General features: G+C 41.2%; 2 protein-coding genes across 3 annotated transcripts; one reads left to right on the forward strand and one right to left on the reverse strand.

Annotated features, from left to right (window-relative positions):
* Window positions 1-4,231: 4,231 nt before the first annotated feature.
* On the forward strand, window positions 4,232-11,979 carry LOC115160676 (mannose-1-phosphate guanyltransferase alpha-A). Of its 2 annotated transcripts, XM_029710925.1 has the most exons (13): window positions 4,232-4,428; window positions 4,926-5,023; window positions 5,102-5,205; window positions 5,299-5,491; window positions 5,641-5,700; window positions 8,713-8,843; window positions 9,009-9,023; window positions 9,836-9,970; window positions 10,060-10,157; window positions 10,246-10,292; window positions 10,375-10,467; window positions 10,646-10,814; window positions 11,150-11,979. In XM_029710925.1, exons 1-13 carry the CDS (start codon window positions 4,389-4,391, stop codon window positions 11,248-11,250), a joined length of 1,284 nt encoding a protein of 427 aa, XP_029566785.1. In that variant the 5' UTR covers window positions 4,232-4,388; the 3' UTR covers window positions 11,251-11,979. The 2 variants fall into 2 exon arrangements, with proteins under 2 accessions (XP_029566785.1, XP_029566786.1); XM_029710926.1 differs by lacking the exon at window positions 9,009-9,023 and having other exon boundaries at window positions 4,235-4,428.
* Window positions 11,980-12,640: 661 nt separating this feature from the next.
* Window positions 12,641-19,791, reverse strand: si:ch1073-416j23.1 (rac GTPase-activating protein 1). Its single transcript, XM_029710924.1, has 16 exons — window positions 19,355-19,791; window positions 18,608-18,810; window positions 18,210-18,346; window positions 18,049-18,121; window positions 17,864-17,917; window positions 17,685-17,783; window positions 16,393-16,537; window positions 16,137-16,303; window positions 15,863-16,018; window positions 15,679-15,774; window positions 15,385-15,583; window positions 13,900-14,005; window positions 13,523-13,655; window positions 13,188-13,314; window positions 12,924-13,026; window positions 12,641-12,774 (listed from the first exon to the last, which is right to left on the reverse strand). The coding sequence occupies exons 1-16, from the start codon at window positions 19,467-19,469 to the stop codon at window positions 12,720-12,722; spliced, it is 1,968 nt and encodes a 655-aa protein (XP_029566784.1). The 5' UTR covers window positions 19,470-19,791; the 3' UTR covers window positions 12,641-12,719.
* Window positions 19,792-19,888: the final 97 nt, after the last annotated feature.

Below are 19,888 nucleotides of genomic sequence, written 5' to 3' on the forward strand. Positions count from 1 at the left end.
CCGTTGATGAGAATGGGGGCGTGCTCGGTGCTCCTTTTCCTGTAGTCCACAATCATCTCCTTATTCTTGGTTACGTCGAGGGATAGGTTGTTATTTTGGCACCACCTGGCCAGGTCTCTGACCTCCTCCCTATAGGCTGTCTCGTCGTTGTCGGTGATCAGGCCTACCACTGTTGTGTCGTCTGCAAACTTAATGATGGTGTTGGAGTCGTGCCTGGCCATGCAGTCGTGGGTGAACAGGGAGTACAGGAGGGGACTGAGCATGCACCCCTGTGGAGCTCCAGTGTTGAGGATCAGTGTGGCAGATGTGTTGCTACCTACCCTCACCACCTGGGGGCGGCCCGTCAGGAAGTCCAGGATCCAGTTGCAGAGGGAGGTGTTTAGTCCCAGGATCCTTAGCTTAGTGATAAGCTTTGAGGGTACTATGGTGTTGAACGCTGAGCTGTAGTCAATGAATAGCATTCTCACATAAGTGTTCCTTTTGTCCAGGTGGGAAAGGGCAGTGTAGAGTGCAATAGAGATTGCATCATCTGTGGATCTGTTTGGGCGGTATGCAAATTGGAGTGGGTCTAGGGTTTCTGGGATAATGGTGTTGATGTGAGCCATGTATGTCCAATATACCACGGCTAAGGGCTGTTCTTAGGGCATAGCCCTTAGCCGTGGTATATTGGACATATACCACCAAGAACAACCCTTAGCTGTGGTATATTGGACATACCACAAACCCCTGAGGTGCCTTATTGCTATTATAAACTGGTTATCACTGTAATTAGAACAGTAAAAAGTATGTTTTTGTCATTCCCGTGGTACACGTCTGATATACCATGGCTTTCAACCAATCAGCATTCAGGGCTCAAACCACCAAGTTTATAATTGTAAATAAATCCTGTTTGTGCATTTGCATAACTACAGATAAATCCGACAGGAGAGTTTGAGTGATAAAAGTTGGACAGAGGATCTCGAAATCTCTGCGCAAGCAACACTTGGAAGAATATAAAAAAATGAATGTTAGGCACATTTTTGGCAAGTGCCATATACAGCTTTTTTGGCATGTGCCATATACAGCTCCGGAAAAATCTGCCTGACTCCAGCCTTGCTGAAGCACCCCCAGATCATCACCGATCCTCCACCAAATTTCACAGTGAGTGCGAGACCTGGAGAGGCCTACAAGCCACAGTGTCTTGCACCCACTGAAATTTGGTGGAGGATCGGTGATGATCGGGGGGTGCTTCAGCAAGGCTGGAATCGGGCAGATTTGTCTTTGTGAAGGACGCATGAAGCAAGCCACGTACAAGGTTGTCCTGGAAGAAAACTTGCTTCCTTCTGCTCTGACAATGTTCCTCAACTCCAAGGATTGGTTTTTCCAGCAGGACAATGCTCCATGCCACACAGCCAGGTCAATCAAGGTGTGAATGGAGGACCACCAGATCAAGACCCTGTCATGGCCAGCCCAATCTTCAGACCTGAACCCCATTGAAAACCTCTGGAATGTGATCAAGAGGAAAATGGATGGTCACACGCCATCAAACAAAGCCGAGCTGCTTGGATTTTTGCGCCAGGAGTGGTATAAAGTCACCCAACATCAATGTGAAAGACTGGTGGAGAACATGCCAAGACGCATGAAAGCTGTGATTGAAAATCAGGGTTATTCCACCAAATATTGATTTCTGAACTAAAACATTAGTATTGGTTTGTTTAAAAATGAATATTAACTTATTTTCTTTGCATTATTTTAGGTCTGACAACACTGCATCATTTTTTGTTACTTTGACCAGATGTCATTTTCTGCAAATACATGCTCTAAATGACAATATTTTTATTAGGAATTTGGGAGAAATGTTGTCAGTAGTTAATAGAAACAAAAATGTTCATTTTACCAAAACACATACCTATAAATAGTAAAACCAGAGAAACTGATAATTTTGCAGTGGTCTCTATATTTTTTTCCAGAGCTGTATATATACAGTACCAGTCAAAGTTTGGACACACCTACTTATTCAAGGGTTTTTCTATATTTTGACTATTTTCTACATTGTAGAATAATAGTTTAGACATCAAAACTATGAAATAACACATTTGGAATCATGTAGTAACCAGAAAATATCAAATCAAAAATATATGATGACAGCTTTGCACACTTTTGTCATTCTCTCAACCAGCTTCATGAGGTTGTCACCTGGAATGCATTTCAATTAACAGGTGTGCCTTGTTAAAAGTTAATTTGTGGAATTTCTTTCCTTCTTAATGCGTTTGAGCCAATCAGTTTTGTTGTGAGAAGGTAGGGGTGATATACAGAAGATAGCCCTATTTGGTAAAAGACCAAATCCATATTATGGCAAGAACAGCTCAAATAAGCAAAGAGAAACGACAGTCCATTACTTTAAGGTATGTAAAATTTTAAGAATGTTGAAACATTCTTCAAGTGCAGTCGCAAAAATCAAACGCTATGATGAAACTGGCTCTCATGAGGACCGCCACAGGAAAGGAAGACCCAGAGTTACCTCTGCTGTAGAGGATAAGTTCATTAGAGTTACCAGCCTCATAAATTGCAGCCAAAATAAATGCTTCAGAGTTCATTGTAACAGACACATCTCAACATCAACTGTTCAGAGGAGACTTTGCAGCAATTCATGGTCGAACTTCTGCAAAGAAACCACTACTAAAGGACACCAGTAAGAAGAAGAGACTTGCTTGGGCCAAGAAACACGAGCAATGACATTAGACCGGTGGAAATCTGTCCTTTGGTCTGTTGAGACCAAATGTGAGGTTTTTGGTTCCAACCGCTGTGTCTTTGTGAGACGCAGAGTAGGTGAACTGATGATCTCCGCATCTGTGGTTCCCACCGTGAAGCATGGAGGAGGAGGTGTGATGGTGTGGGGGTGCTTTGCTGGTGACATTGTCTGTGATTTATTTACAATTCAAGGTACACTTAACCATTATGTCTACCACAGCATTCTGCAGCGTTACGCCATCCCATCTGGTTTGCACTTAGTGGGACTATCATTTGTTTTTCACCAGGACAATGACCCAAAACACCTCCAGGCTGTGTAAGGGCTATTCAACCAAGAAGGATAATGATGGAGTGCTGCATCAGATGACCTGGCCTCCACAATCACTCGACCTCAACCCAATTGAGATGGTTTGGGATGAGTTGGACTGCAGAGTGAAGGAATAGCAGCCAACAAATGCTCAGCATATGTGGGAACTCCTTCAAGAATGTTGGAAAAGCGTCCCTCATGAAGCTGGTTGAGAGAAGGCCAAGAGTGTGCAAAGCTGTCATCAAGGAAAAGGGTGGCTACTTTGAAGAATCTAAAATATAACATATATTTTGATTTGTTTAACACTTTTTTGGTTACTACATGATTCCATATGTGCTATTTCATAGTTTTGATGTCTTCACTATTATTCTACAATGTAGAAAATAGTTTAAAAAAAAAAAAAACGTTCTTTTTTGTATTTTATAGAAATGCCATGGCCGCTGCAGTGCAATTTAGAAGTAGCCCAAAAACCCACCACCTGTGACCAATACATTTTCACTAGCATTGTTTTCAAATTAACACAATTTGGAGGGGAAACCGTGAACATCTTACGCAGCGGGTTAGAATAAATAACGTAGCAGTTTAGGATAATTAGGCTAAAGTTAGAAAAAGGGTTAGGGTTACCTAAAATGTTCTGTTAACATGCTACGAAAAGTCACTTCCGGTCGTAGCTATACTCTATCTAGTCACAACCCATTCATCCCGATTAATTCACGCCACTGTGGCACATATTTTTTATAACTAATGCAAGATAGAGCAGCACCTGTCGTTTTGAATAGTAGCAAATGACTCACAGTGGGCAGAACAAGCAAGGAGGTGGGCAGAGCCAAGCAGAAGCTAGGGAGAACCAATGGGCTCGTTCTAGCAATTATTTGCATATTTCCGTTTGGGAATACCGGCTCTTTGAAGTGCTCGTGTGCAATAACTCAATTCGTCCATGTACTCCTGAACAACACCATTTTGGGAAACTTTGACGAAGGGTAAAGTCTACAAAAACGCATTCCTCTCTGTTTGTTGCAGGTATGGAGATCAAAAGTTTCATGGTTAGAAAATTAGCAGAATGTCGGCCAAAATCCATCCCTCTCCATCTTCTCCCACTGCCGGCCACTGGGCTTCCTCTCATCACCATATTTGGTAGGAAGTGGAAACGACAACCGGAGGCTTCACATTTATACATCCGTTGAAATATCTTGCTTATTGTTCTATGATTGAGGTATAAGGTTTTCTTTCTGACCGACAAAATAACTCAAATTCCCATAATCCTCAGGTTTACGTGGTGACGTTTGAGCATAACAAACAACTCAGGAAGAGCATATTTGATCCAGGTTAGACAGCTACCTACACATTCAAAATGCTGAAGGCTGTGATTCTCATTGGAGGCCCGCAGAAAGGTACGTGTTAAATAAATCACTATTTTACAAATGCCTACATGTTTATTCTCCAGTACTGCTATATAGCCATGTGTCTTGCTAACGTTAGCTAGCTAGCCTTGCTCTAAAGGGCTAGCTAGCTAGTTGATGGCTAGCTAGTTGTAATGAATGACGTGGAGTGATCATGGAAACCCTCAGGTGCAGTTTGCATATGTAAACATTCTAGCAATAAGCATTTTGTCGAAAAAGCAAGCAAACAAACAAACAAACAAACGATTGCATGGGCTGACAGCTTACCATCAAGATAGTTGATAGCCTGGAATAAACATTCTGTACCAGTACTTGCATTGGCATTAATTGAACGAGTTGGGTGCGTTCAACTCCTGAGACTATAATCGGTTGGAGTGCTTTTTACTACATCAGAATCTAGAATGGAATAATTCGTTTGTACTTTTTCTAAGGTAACTTCTGAAAATGTTATGTGATCAACTGAGCAGGTGACTTTCATTATCATACAGGGACACGGTTTCGACCGTTGTCATTTGAGGTCCCAAAACCCTTGTTTCCAGTTGCTGGTGTGCCCATGCTACAGCATCACATTGAAGCATGTGCCAAGGTCGGTTAGCACTGATCAAATGATCAATTTCTACATTTTCATTGGTAGAAAGAAACATGTTTTTAATTTTCCCCATAGGTGCCAAATATGAAGGAGATTTTGCTTATTGGCTTTTACCAGCCAAATGAAGAGCTTACAAGATTCATTTGTAGCGCACAGCAGGAATTCAAAATCTCAATCAGGTAAATAAGAGGATCTTACAGAAATGTCATAAAACTAACATGAAACACATTCAGAATAGATGGATCATTGATAAACTTGTTGAACCTCTGTAGGTATTTGCAGGAGTATGCTGCTTTGGGCACAGGGGGTGGAATCTACCACTTCAGAGATCAGATTCTATCTGGTGGCCCAGAGGCATTTTTCATCATGAATGCTGACGTGTGCTCTGAGTTTCCTCTACCAGAGATGCTCAACTTCCAGAAAGAACACGGAGAGCCAAGCAGTTTCGTCATCCTGGGGACAACTGTGAGGAGACATCCATGATTTCTATGGCTAAGGCTATGACCAATACACGGAAAGTTGGCCAATGAGCTGTTGGGAGTATGTTTGATGGGGACATTGGGGTATAGTTCCTTTGACTTTCATTATTATTATTTTTTTTCTTTGTTTTGCAGGCAAACAGAAAGCAGTCCATGAACTATGGCTGTATTGTGGAAAACCAGCAAACAAATGAGGTGATGATGCAGCACACTTTAGTCATGGGCAATTCCACAGTAACAGAATTTGCGCTGAGACTCAAATCTTTCACTTTATGTATGCCAAACAAAAACCATTGATTTCAAAGTTTAACAAACCATACAACTCTATGCACAAGGACTACTTTTAACAATTTACACTGAACATTTTGCAGATGCAAAGTTAGGTAACGGAGTTTCTGTAAAATCTCCATGTCTTCAACTCTATGTGCTCCTAATTTAGATTCAACAAAGTCTGCATAAAGAATGGGGTGTCAGCTATGACATGACACATTGACTTTGAAAAAATCTATTTTGTTATTGAACTACAGTAAGTGAAGTGGATTTACACCCGGTAACGGAATTCTATCATGGGTCCTTGATATTTACTACACAGAAATGCATAATTAAGGATATGAACGTCATTCTCTTCATGGTAAAGAGGTACAAAGGTTTAAATATGCAATATCTCCTTAGCATATTTGGGTATTATTCAACACACTGGTTATTATTTTAATGAGCTCTGCCTCCAAACCGGCCAAATCTGAACCAATTATAGACATCTATGTTTCACAAGTTTGGACATCAAAGTACAACACAGAATTCAGTGCAGTTCAGTAAAATATACACTGATGTACAAAATATTAGGAACATTAGACTGACCGGGTGAAAGCTATGATCCCTTATTGATGTCACTTGTTAAATACACTTCAATAAGTGTAGATGAAGGGGAGAAGACATGTTGAAGAAGGATTTTTAAGCCTTGAGACAATTGATTGTGTATGTGTAAGGGTGAATGGGCAAGACAAAAGATTTAAGGGCCTTTGAACGGTGTATGGTAGTAGGTGCCAGGCGCATCGTTTTGTGTGTGTCAAGAACTGCAACGCTGCTAGGTTTTTCACGCTCAACAGTTTCCTGTGTGTATCAAGAGTGGTCCACCACCCAAAGGACATCCAGCCAGCTTGACACAACTGTGGGAAGCATTAGAGTTAACATGAGCCAGCATCCCTGTTGAACGCTTTTGACAACTTGTAGAGTCCATGCCCCGATGAATTGAGGCTGTTCTGAGGGCAAACAGGGGTGCAACTCAATATTAGGAGGGTGTTCCTATGTTTTGTACACTGTAGTTCAGTAGAGTACTTTAAAATACAGTAGTGTACTCAACTCTAGTGTGCTTTACTGTGTATTGTACTGAACTCTATTATACTTTTCTTTAATGTACTGGGCTGTCCCAACTTGTGAACCCAACTGGTCTGTGACTACTATGATTTCCTATTGTAGCCAATTCAATTGCAGAAATTCTGTTACCCATTTATTTTTATTTATATACACACTACCGTTCAAAAGTTTGGGGTCACTTATACATTTCCTTGTTTTTTTTTTGTCCATTAAAATAACATAACATTTATCAGAAATACAGTGTAGACATTGTTAATGTTGTAAATGACTATTGTAGCTGGAAACTGCTTTTATTTTTATTTTTTTTATGGAATATATACAAAGGTGTACAGAGGCTCATAATCAGCAACCATCACTCCTGTGTTCCAATGGCACGTTGTGTTAGCTAATCCAAGTTAATCATTTTAAAAGGCTAATTGATCATTAGAAAACCCTTTTGCAATTATGTTAGCACAGCTGAAAATTGTTGTTCTGATTTAAAGAAGCACTAAAACTGGCCTTTAGACTAGTTGAGTATCTGGAGCATCAGCATTTGTGGGTTCGATTACAGGCTCGAAATGGCCAGAAACAAAATAACTTTCTCCTGAAACTCGTCAGTCTATTCTTGTTCTGAGAAATGAAGGCTATTCCATGTGAGAAAATGCCAAGAAACAGAAGATTTCGTACTACTCCCTTCACAGAACAGCGCAAACTTGCTCTAAACAGAATAGAAAGAGTGGGAGGCCCCGATGCACAATTGAGCGAGAGGACAAGTACATTAGTGTCTAGTTTGAGAAACAGACACCTCAAGTCCTCAACTGACAGCTTCATTAAATAGTACCCGCAAAACACCAGTCTCAACGTCAACAGTGAAGAGGCGACTCCGGAATGCTGGCCTTCTAGGCAGAGTTGCAAAGAAAAAACTATATCTCAGACTGGCCAATAAACAGAAAAGATGGGCAAAAGAACACAGACAGAGGAACTCTGCCTAGAAGGCCAGCATCCCGGAAGTCGCCTCTTCACTGTTGACGTTGAGACTGATGTTTTGCGGGTACTATTTAAAGAAGCTGCCAGTTGATGACTTGTGAAGCGTCTGTTTCTCAAACTAGACACTAATGTACTTGTCCTCTTGCTCTCTCCAGAAATTCCATTACCAATTTGGTAACGGAATTGACTTAATCACATAAGTCATAAACAAAATTGCTATCATTAAACACTAACTAATTGATAGGTCTACCTTCTGTGAACTTTCATTATTAGGAAGAGAAATGTGAAAATGTCTTAATGTGTGTTTTTGGTAATTAAGGCAATGTTTCATTAAGGCAATGTTTCTTAAACGTACAGAGGGCAGAACAAATTCCCAAACTAAATATGTGTTGATATTCGTTGGCAGGGGTCTTTACTTCAACATGATTGTGTTTTGATGTATTTCTAATACCGTAAGACTTTTTCTGCTAGATGTTTTCTATGACCCCTTATCCATCTGTTTGACCTAAAATCAAAGCCTTTGCTTATTTGTAATTTTTAGGATGAAAAATGTCTGCTTCTATTTTTTTCTAAAATAGGAGCATGTCAAATGAAAGGTCTATGAACTTTACATTGACATTTTAGTCATTTAGCAGACACGCTTATCCAGAACAATTAGGGTTAAGTGTCTTTCTCAAGGGCACATCGACAGATTTTTCATCTAGTTGGCTTGGGGATTTCAACCGGCAACCTTTTGGTTACTGGCCCAATGCCCTTAACTGCTAGATTACTTGCCATCCACTTCATGTTGGTGCTTTTACATGCTTTTCTACAAACATTTGACAGTTCTTACTTGATTCAGACAGTAATCTCCTGCTCTTATTTCAGGTTTTACATTATGTGGAGAAGCCTAGCACTTTTGTTAGTGACATCATCAACTGTGGAATATACCTGTTTACCCCGGAGATCTTCCAACACATTGGGGCAGTCTTTCAGAAGAACCAGCAGGACATGCTGTTGTAAGTGGGAGGAATCCCTCGGGGACCCTATCGTGGGAGCATGGAGATCCTATAAAGATCTTAGGATTTCTATGCGTGGGCGTGGTGCATTTGATCAATTCCTATCCTTGGTTGTCCTCATGTCTTTTTTTCCTTTCCCGCCATCATTCCGTTTCCCATCACCAGATATCCATATGAGGGGTAAGTCGGTACAGCTAGGCTGCACAGTGTGGTTGTAGAGCTGGGCATTAGTAAAATACGTCACACAAAAAAAATGTATCTAGAAAGTGTGTTTCTTCATGGAGTCAATACCAGCGCATGGGGTGATACAGTAGATCATTCTTAAAGCTGCAATATAGCACTTTTTGGGCGACCTGACAATTCACAGAATTGTGAGTTATAGATCTGTCATTCTCATGGAAAGCAAGTCTAAGAAGCGGTAGATGTTCTATGTGCACTTTCTATGCCTCCTGTGCTTAAGTGTTTTGTACACCAGCTTCAAACAGCTGAAAATATTTTTGGTTATTGAAAAGATATTTCACAGCGGTTTAGATGTACAATGATTATACCATACATTGCTTGTTTTGTCAAACTTTCCACACACCGCACATCATCACTTTTCAAAAGTGAAGTTGGCACACAGATTTATAAAATGGGTTATTAATCACATGTACAATAATTTCAATACCATTTGGACACATTCAAAGGGCCTGTGATATTTGTATATTAATATTGTCTTTGAGTATGTGTACCATTACTCAAGTCAACTATGTTGCCTCTGATTCTTCTTCTGTCAAATAAATGTTCCTGTCACAATCCATTTTAATACTACTCTGCTTGTCAACTTAACACTCTCCATGTATCCTTAAGCACTGGGTGAATCCTCTACTCACTTGTTTACAGCCCTTCAAACTGTCTTGTTGCCTTTCAAAATTCAATCAGAAATAGTTGTGATCTACCTTTTGGTAAACACTTTTTACCACAGAAGTCTCATACATTGATCTCTTCCTCAGAGATGAGCAGACCAACGGCTGGCATCGGGCTGAGGCCATTCGGTTAGAACAGGACATTTTCACAGCCCTGGCCGGGCAGGGCAAGCTCTACGTCTACAAAACACCCGCCTTCTGGAGCCAGATCAAATCTGCAGGGTGAGTAAGTCGTCTCCATCTCGTCCAGTCGCCTCCATGTCGGAGCAGCGTACTGTCACAAATCGGCTTTGTCTCTTTTTCGTTAACAGGTCTGCAATATACGCCAGTCGGTTGTACCTTAACCAGTACCATAAAGTACATGCTGAAAGACTGGTTACAACTGAGGATGGAGGGCCTAGAATAAGTGGTAAGCTAATCCAGTACTTGCCGTTTTTGTTAGCTTTCCAGTTTCTGGTTTGTTTACACACCAGTGATTTGGTTTTGTTGTGTCCCAGGAAATGTTTACATTCACCCAACAGCCAATATTGACCCTACTGCGGTGGTAAGTGCTTCTTCTCCTTGGTATTACTACTTACTTATACAGCACAAGACAACAAAATCATATTCCTAATGTTTTTCTATAGTTGGGTCCCAACGTCTCCATAGGCACAGGAGTGACCATCGGGGCTGGGGTGCGCGTGAGAGAGTCCATCATCCTCCACGGGGCTACCCTACAGGCAAGCAGTTACCAGTGGCAAATGTCATTGTTTAAATTTGCCAGTTCCCCAGGCGAAAAATAAAATCTGAAATGGCTCTTCCCTTGATAAATATAAAAGTGAGCTATGATCATGTCTGTGTTTTAAAGTACGATTGATAATTGAGTGGCCCAATTCCATTGTCGTATGGTTCTTTTAGGATCACAGTTGTGTGTTGAACTGTATAGTGGGGTGGGACAGCACTATTGGCAAGTGGGCCAGAGTTGAAGGAACTCCCAGTGACCCAAATCCAAATGACCCCTATGCAAAAATAGACAGTGAAACACTCTTCAGAGATGGAAAACTCACACCATCAATCACCATTCTTGGTAAGTTGCAAATACTTTCACATTTAACACTGAGTTGAGCTGTGTTGGCTTGGTTACGCATATACCATAGTTTCTTAAACCGTGCAGGAAAGGACTATAATAGAGCTAGCACAGTCCGAATAAGGTTTCAGATACGTGTTATTTTTTTAGATCATGTGAAATAATTGTATACAAAAGTTAAACTACATGACCCACTAGCCCCCACTCATCACTTTCTGCCACATGACCTCAAACCGCACCATTTTGTTTCTGTCGTCCACGCTTTAGTATGTGAACGACAGGATTGGCTGATTTCCAGTTGACAATGTTTTAATATTGCTCTTTTTGTCCCCCAGGTTGTAACGTGACTATCCCATCTGAGGTGATCATACTCAACTCAATTGTTCTGCCACACAAAGACCTCAACAGGAGCTTCAAAAACCAAATTATACTGTAGTTCATTTAGTGTCAAACTAATTAAGGATTGTAGCTTGAAGAACAATGTCACTGCCTCTGGGTTATTGTATATAAAGATGACACTGGGTGTTTTGGAAAGATTGTGTAGGTTTTAGCCTTTATGAGATGGCTTGGAGGATGATAGTGGGTTGGTTAGATTACCTCGACATGAATGTCATCCCTAACGAAGCGGCCACACGCCTGCGTTTTCGGTAAAAAGCTGAGGAATGAGCCTGGAGAAATGTAACCACTCAATTTGAGCTATGGATGCAACCATGTTGAGGCTAGACAGTGTTTAAACATCAGTAAAACCAGCTTTTATTTCGGGTTCTGATGGGGTACGACAGTTGAACAAAGCACATGCGGTATGTATAAGTTAATCTTCAAGAATCAAAGTGGGTGTGTGCACACAATTAAGTCAAATGGATGTAGCAATTAAGGATTCTAGTTTCACATCCCTATGATTAGCTCTGGATTCACTACCATAAGGGAAATTAAAACAATGGATATTTTGGCGTAGGGTTTGCTAGCGTTACTTACCATTTGGTGCTAGCCTAGTTACTGAAATGTCATCTTGAAAAAAAAGTCTGCAGCTGATTTAGTCAGATTGTGAAATGGAGTTGGTTAGCTGTTTAATTGTGAGGGGTAATTTGGGGGCCTTTTTACATGCGCTTTGATTAAAACATGACCATTAACTGCAAGCGTTTATAAAATTTATTTCAGAGAAGAATGACTCATGTTTTATTTTGGTTAAAGGGGCAATAACAAAGCGACAACCCTGCCTGTTTTGGTAAATAGCTGAGGGACAGGGCTGTTGAACTGTACCACTTCAAATTCATAGTCAGCGCTAGGGATGCAAGAACTGACCAACCATGAGATAAACAGTTTAACCTTGAGGCTAGTGTTTGTCCAAAAATGAATGTACCAATTGCAATCAAGAAATGTTTGCTTTCAATTTGAACATGGCAGGGAATCTAAAGATTTGGGGCTGTAGGAGAGATTTACTTTAATGAGTAGCCTTATGATTCTGTACATGTGACAATCAAATGGGAAATTGTTACCCAGTATAAAATTGTTGCTGCATCCCTAATTTGCTTCAAATCAAGCGCTCCTTGTTTAAAAAAAAAAAATACAAAACCACCCTTTAACTAAATTGCAATAGTCTGTGCCAAGTATAGGAGAAAAGGTGTTGATTCTCACGTTCATGCAGAAACGTCTCATTTCACAGATCTCTCCATTTAGAAACAGTATTACAACAGTTTCATAATGTCGTTTATTTAAAGTTTCTCATGCATTAGTGTGGTTCCTAAAGTGTACACCGTTCTAACCCTTATACTCCACGTTATGATCCGAAACATTTTTACACTGAAAAAGAGCCAAATGTGAAGTGCTTTAGTTACTCATGAATATACCAACAGTCTATTCCACAGAACTAATCCAACTTAAAGAAGTCTGGAAGCCACAATGATATCAGTTGGGGGATGTGAAGAACTTATTTTTGCCCGGGTCAATCTTTGCCCTGTTACTGCAACAAAAAACAAAAAAGACCACAAGTGACAGGATTGGTTGTTGTAACAATGAGAAGAGCTAGCACATCATTGTCATACCATCCACAAAACATTTTTGTAATTTGCTTAAGGAAAAAAGGAAAAAAATAATCAAAAGTGGTCTTACGTATTGTTGAAGGCATTCTTCATTCTGCCCTTCAGGGAACCACTGGTAGGAGTCTTGGGGTATTTACTCAGCTCAGGGGAAGTCAGCGGTTTAAACAGACGATCTGAAGAGATGGTAGATGCATGATGATTTTGCATTTGTCATAGTCCAGCATCATGTGTACAAGTAACTCCGGTGACATTTGGGTGAGGGCTGTTGAGTCACCATTGATGGAAAAATGTAATGGCACAGCAGCTTAGTGTTGCTGGCAAGTTGTGCGTTCACCTCTGTCTGTACTGTGGCTCTCGCTATTGATGTTGGCGTCGACAACTGATGATATAACTTGGTCCCTCGCCACCATGATGAGGCGTTTCCAGTACTCAGCAGGGAACGACAGCATTCTGCCTATGACCTGAGAGAGAAACCAGTTTCACAAATACAGAGGCATCACGTCGAATTCAAATCGTATTACCATCTATGGGTGACATTGACAGTGCAAGTGTTTCAGCACCGAATCATTGGAAATACTGTGGCACTTAAAAATAAACCTTCAGGAACACTGTTAAATACCGAAATGGTGATCTCAATTGCATTACATTCATGCACAAGACAGTGCCCACCATTGGCTGAATGTTTGTGTCCCTCATAATGGTCATTGGGGAGGGCTCAGCCATTCCATGCCCAACAATGGTTGGTCCAAACACCCTGGACAAATTGTTCTTGTCCATCTGACAGAGGGGGCTCTGCATGACTCTACAGTGAGAGGGAAATCAGTGTGGTATTTGTTATTAAAGACAACCTCTTATTGAATATAGACTTCCTGTTTACGCATGCAATAAACTGCATCGGAGTGGTCCAATTTTGCTTAACTACAATTATCGTGACAAGTTATGGAACTGCAAGTTGAGAAAATGGTTCAACGTCACAAATCAGTGCCCGATCGTGGAGAGAAACCAATCACTAAAGCCAGAGGTATCCCATCACCCATAGGTTTTACCTCTGCAGATGAAGCATGAGGAAAGCCAGCGTGTCTCTGTTGGGCTTAGGCAGATCCCCTATGGACCGGTACATTATCGCTGCGCTGTTGTCATCATCTGGAATCTCTGTAATTGATACACATCCCATCAGCGAGGCCCTTGGGACACCATAAGATAAAGAACATTGTAACAGCGCTGAGATACAGTACACCTCAAATCTATACTCCCTCAGCAGATTGTAATCCTTCAATTGATTTCGCTCACTTCATTATGACTGAGAAGGCCTCTAGAGAGTGTAGAAATTATAGTTCTCTGTACCATTAGCATATATCTATTATTGGCTGCCAAGGAAATTAGACAAAGCAACCCTGAGCTCCCTCAGACATCAACGCAATTGACAAAAGAGAGGTGCTATGTCCTAAAGTCAAATCGGCTTTTCTAAGAGGCAGCGAGAAAGACTGATTTAGATTGGATAATTCCCGGCACGGTGCAAATTACCACTTACCCTTCACTCAAGATCATATACAAGATTGAAGTGAATATGCTGAAAGTAGACAAACTGGGCTGGGAGAAATATTGAGCGTTGATTGTTTTACAGTCATCAGGGAGTTTGTCAGGAATTACAACGAAATAACCATCTGCCCTGAATGGATGAGCTTAAGTAAACGCATTCCATGTCTCCAGCACTTTATACCTAAAGCTTTCCAAGGCGATATTGAGATCATTAAAAGTCCATCCATGAGTTACTGCCAAATGCATTCTATCAAGCATTGCATTTATGTAGATTACATACATCAGATTCTCTAGTGCAGCTTAAAACCAGAGGCCAAATCAAAAAGTGAGTTCAACGCTCAGATCCTGGGTCCATACGTGTTAAGAGAAGAGAAAACGTGGAATGAAGACTTCCACCTTCTCTCTTTTCAAGTTGCGGGGAAGTCCATGTGCCAAAATGTCCCTTCTGAAATTTTAAAGATGCCAACACCTGCAAAAATCATGATTTATACAAAGCACCGGAACTAATGCATCCCGCTGTATCATGACAGCTCTACGGCACCATTTATATAGCTTGAAAAAAATCTTGTGTATTGGTTCTGCACAGTGGTTATAACCTAGTGCTCTTCGGTGTTAATAATCCAATACAATTGTAATCACAGCTGCTCAACAGGCAATTAAGACCACCTCAAGAGAGGTTGACTATTGTATACCCTCCACTTGAGAAACTATGGCTGCGTTTAGACAGGCAACCCAATTCTGTTCTTTTTTTCCACTAACTGGTCTTTTGACCAATCATGTCAGCTCTTCACATCAACTCTTTTTCAGAGCTTATTCGATTGGTCAAAAGACCAGTTAAAAAAAATTATCAGAATTTGTCTGTCTGTAGACGCAGCCCAAGTGTCCCTTCCATTTGGTGGTGTGACATCCAAATGGCACCCTACATAGTACACTGCTCTACTACTGTTGACCAGGGCCGTGTGCCATTTGGAACAGTGTGTGGGAACACATACCACAGGCCTCCATGAAGGTTCTATGCAGCCTGAAGGTGATGAGAGGCTCCTTCAGTTTCCTCAGGAAGTCCTTGAGAAGTCCACAGACAACGTGGATCTCATCTACTCTACTGAGCATGAGCGGCCTTTTCCCATTAATGTATCTCTCCCTCAGCGCCTTCACCATACGTTCACCCCCAGGAACACGGTAGATGCCTTTCTGCAATAGAGGGAGGAGGAAGTCAAACTTATGTTGATAACTAGGCAAATATAAAACATCTGAATGAAAAGTATTACAGATTGAGAACAACATACCTCCTCTAATCCTCTTTTCTCAATTTCATTCACGCACTGAACAATAATCGGAGGGATCCTAGGCTGGGTACGTGGGGCAAAGCTCTCTAACGTGTCCTGCAAGTGAATGTAAAAAAAACAAATATATATTTCTCAAAGAGAACAAAGCAAGGTTGGAACCTTAGGGAATATTGAGTTGAGGTACCTCAGATCCATGAGCTCCACATGAGGCAGAGCAGCTTTCCAGGCACTTCGGTTTACATTCGGGATGAGCTACCACACGGCAGTCCCTGCACTTCACAGCCATCTTCCCAAACCGGATTCTCTTCCCACATGGAACACACGTTTCTGGACGAATCACCTGAAAAGAGCCCAGATGGCTAGAAGTTGCATTCACATTCTAAATAGTACTAACAATTCCTATTCAAGAGTCCATATGTTGTTTAACATGAGACGGGAATCCATGAAACAGTTCTTACCGTTTTAGACAGGAAGTAGTGTCTCAAAGTTTTGCTAACAGTGGGAGTGAACACCTGGTTAAATCTAGGCTCTGTGGTGGACTCCATTTCTGTCATGGTGTCAGGCTCCACAGTAGTTTCATGCTCAACAGCCGTTTCATCATTGGGAGTCCACACGGACGTTTGCTCTGAAGAACAGAAACGTTGACAATTTTATTGAATGGGAATTGGGAAACGTCGCTTGAGCCACAGCGACCGTGGAGTATGTCTCCCTTACCGCCAACAGATGAAATCTGGTGCTCCTTCCGGTAAGTCCTGGGTGGTTTCTCAGGTGTTTCCTGGGTGATGTCGATCACCATGTGAATTTGACCTCCGCTCTCTGGGGTTGTGACAGACGCGGTCACAATCGTAGTCTCAACTTCCTGAAAAAGAGTGCGAAAACACTTGCCATTTTCACGATTCGTATTTAATGAACTAATCTGATCAATCCATGCTAACGGAGTTAGTCAGTGCTGAATTGTCTTTGTTCCCTCAGAGTGAAGTGGTCTCTACAGCGCATGTGGGAGGAGAAGGAATGTGACCGAGGTAGACAAAGACTGCATCCCAAATGGCACCATTTCTTATATACTGAAGTAGTACACCATAGGAAATAGGGTGACATTTCCACCTGTGCACTGAAAGGATGACACTGAGCAGAGGGCCTGGAGACTGACGAAGGAGCCACCTAGTAGCAAGTGACAACCCACTGGGCACAGACGTCAGTTCAACGCCTAGTTGACCGAGTTGTCAACTAACGCGAATGCAACAAAACATTTTTACCATGTCATTGGTTTTAGGTTAAAAATATGAAATTCCCTTGCGTTGACCATTTCAAATCCAATCAGTTTTCCATGTGAATTCAGTCACAGATATCCGGTTGAAATGACATGGAAACAACGTTGATTCAACCAGTTCTTGCCGAGTGGGTAGGTCCAGGGACCCAATGGCCAGGAACACATGATTCCGCAGAATAAACGTCTAACCAGGAACTGCTAATGTTTTAAATGTATTCTAAACCATAATGGGTGCAAATGAACGATTCTCTGTTAATCCAGCAAGGTTCTTTCTATCCCCAAAAAATGTTCAATGATTTATTTTCAAAAGACACAAGCTCTAATGACCTGCTGATAAAATGAATGTATATGTTTGAACTAAAAACCTTTTCATATTTTTGTGCTTAGGGCTTAAGATAGACTGGCTGAACCAAGTCACCGTCTCCCCGGTGAAAAGGCCTTAGTTCCACTCCAGCTGATTCAAATAACTTCCCGAAAACTAGACTGCCATTGCATTGTGAAGCCAAATACATTTTAGCAGATGATTGTGTAAAACCAGAGGGCATCCATTTTTAAACAAAAGAATAAGCATCAATTTGCAACATGAACAATTCAGAGAGTCCGTTAGTGGTTGAAACTGAAACCCCAGTGAATTTTTATTATTATGAAAGTTAAATCCATGAACCTCCATGTTGCAGCCTTTTGTTAATGAAAAGAATGTATGGTCAAAAATCACTCATATTTAGCCTTTGCTTACCTTTTCCATTGGTCTTCTTTCAAGGAGATCGTCTGAACGGCCACCTACTCTTCCCCTCTTCCCTGTGTGCGCACCTACAGTCGGTCCCATGGAAGAGCGCTGGTAATGCCCAAAAGTGCAGAACGTGGGTCAAAGCACCATCGTAATCATAGCTTCAACCTCAAGAGGTCCACACTTACCCTTTTTTCCCTTGCTCTCGACTTAAGTGGTTTCACGGCTGTCACATCCAGGTCCTGTTCACATTGAAACAAAATGTTCACGGCAAAAAAAGTGACACATGGACAAGCCACATCCAGCTTTGACATTTAATCATCTTGCTTTCAATGTGGATGTTGAGTCATAAATACCAACAAGAGACACCTACCATGTCATCATCAGTTCTATCATAACTAATATCAGAGTGAGACAGGAACGAAGACTCGTCGATGACAGATAATCTAATGAGAAAGCAGAAAACAAAATAAAATGTAAAAAAAAAAAGGAAATATGAAGCAATTTAAAAAGTAATGGTTATACGCGTGATACCGTTTGCTCTTGTGCTGGGTGACGTTGGCTCCCCTGTGGTTGAAGTTGGCCAGCAGAGACCTCTGCTCGTCATTCAGACATGCATTGGACTTGCTGTCGTGGACCAGTATGTCACACATAAGTTGCATCTGTCGCTGCTGTGTAGGTATACAATATGACAGTTAAAAGGGAGGACATGTCCGGTCTACATACATACTTTACAAATCAAGCCATGCATTTATTTGTGAATGTTGAAGGGCATCACTGATAAGTACACAAGTTTTACACAAGATATAATGGTGCTACTACATTTTCCACGAATAGGACACCTACCATGACATTGTGAAAGTCATTGACTTCTAACCGTAGAAATCGTGATTTCCAATAGGACAGTGCAACGAGGTTAAAAGGAGCCATACCAGGTACTGAAAGTCTGCCTCAGCCTTGTAGCGCTTCTTAATCTCCACATCGACCTGGTTGCGACAGTGTTTTAGTTTGACCTCCAGGGCAGCCTGGGCTATGTCGGACTTCAACAGTAGCGCCTTGTGCCTCTTCAGCTCCAGCTCTGCATGTAGCCATTTCTTCCTTGTGGCATCAAAGTTATTCACTACCTCAATAAACTCTGGCAGAAAGAGAAGACCAAAGTGATGAGGCCTTGGGTCAGATACCAATTTGAACACCATAGGCAGCAAGAACTGCATTGCCTGTTCCGTGTGTATATAATGCCAGAACAAAAAAAGATATACCATAACAGGAAATTAGTACATGCAAAGTTTGGCCATAACATCTCACTACAATTCACACAAACATGCCTTTTAGTGGAATACACCTTGAAAATGTTCTCAAGTCACATGTCTGAGACTATACTGTAGTGTACCATTCAACATTGTCTGTTCACATTTTAGGAGCATAACACCTCTGAACTGAAAAAAAGCTAAATGGCATGTACACACACAAAAAAATTGATTTGACTGGGCATTCACTTATTTAAGTCCCAGTAAGCCCATGGAATGTAAACATCTGAACAGGAATATGGTATTGCAGACTGGACTTCTAATTCTTTGAAACAGACACTCTGGCCAAAACCAAAATGTATAGTGTAGAGCCAGTAAGAAAACCTGCATTCTGCAACAAGTTCACAACGGCTATTCAGATTGCATTCTTACCAAGTTCAGTGTTGTTCATTGCATTTTCCTCCACAGCAATCCGTTGAAGGCACAGAGAGAGAAGCTCCCTGATAAAGGCTTCGCCCATTTTACTGATGGATAGAATAGTTTGCATCTAAATACATTGAGACTAAATTCAGAGACGCATAGCGCAATGGCCTAAAAATCGAAAACTATCAATAGGCCTACACTACAGCTCCTCCATACCTTTCAGGTAGGACGCAGGGTGTCAAATGAACATGCTTTCGGGGAGCCAAATAAAAGCCCATACCAAACACTGGGATAATCCAAAATGCACCTAAACAGGTAGGCAATTTCATGAATTTAAATGAATAAATCAATCAATAATCACTACGTATCACTAGTTTCAATATCAATAGCCAATAAATAATACATTACAACAAATCGGGATATAATATCACATTAACATTCGAGGACTAAATAGGAATACACACTTAAACATAGAACATTCTAATTACAAGGCGCGCGCACCTGCTGCTGGATATGTGGACGTGACCACCCAGCGCGATCCCG

Source organism: Salmo trutta, chromosome 24 (assembly GCF_901001165.1).
Source record: "Salmo trutta chromosome 24, fSalTru1.1, whole genome shotgun sequence".
Taxonomy (NCBI): domain Eukaryota; kingdom Metazoa; phylum Chordata; class Actinopteri; order Salmoniformes; family Salmonidae; genus Salmo; species Salmo trutta.

Bases quoted from the DNA above. Each gene is read 5' to 3' on its own strand.
- LOC115160676 (XM_029710925.1), top strand. From the start codon at position 4,389: ATGCTGAAGGCTGTGATTCTCATTGGAGGCCCGCAGAAAG. The intron at 5,492-5,640 runs GTGAGGAGACAT...TTTGTTTTGCAG, and splicing joins TCGTCATCCTGGGGACAACT to GCAAACAGAAAGCAGTCCAT. The intron at 10,293-10,374 runs GTAAGTGCTTCT...GTTTTTCTATAG, and splicing joins ATATTGACCCTACTGCGGTG to TTGGGTCCCAACGTCTCCAT.
- si:ch1073-416j23.1 (XM_029710924.1), bottom strand. From the start codon at position 19,469: ATGCAAACTATTCTATCCATCAGTAAAATGGGCGAAGCCTTTATCAGG. The intron at 17,784-17,863 runs GTAAGTGTGGAC...GGGCATTACCAG, and splicing joins CGAGAGCAAGGGAAAAAAGG to CGCTCTTCCATGGGACCGAC. The intron at 12,775-12,923 runs GTAAGACCACTT...TTTTTGTTGCAG, and splicing joins AAGAATGCCTTCAACAATAC to TAACAGGGCAAAGATTGACC.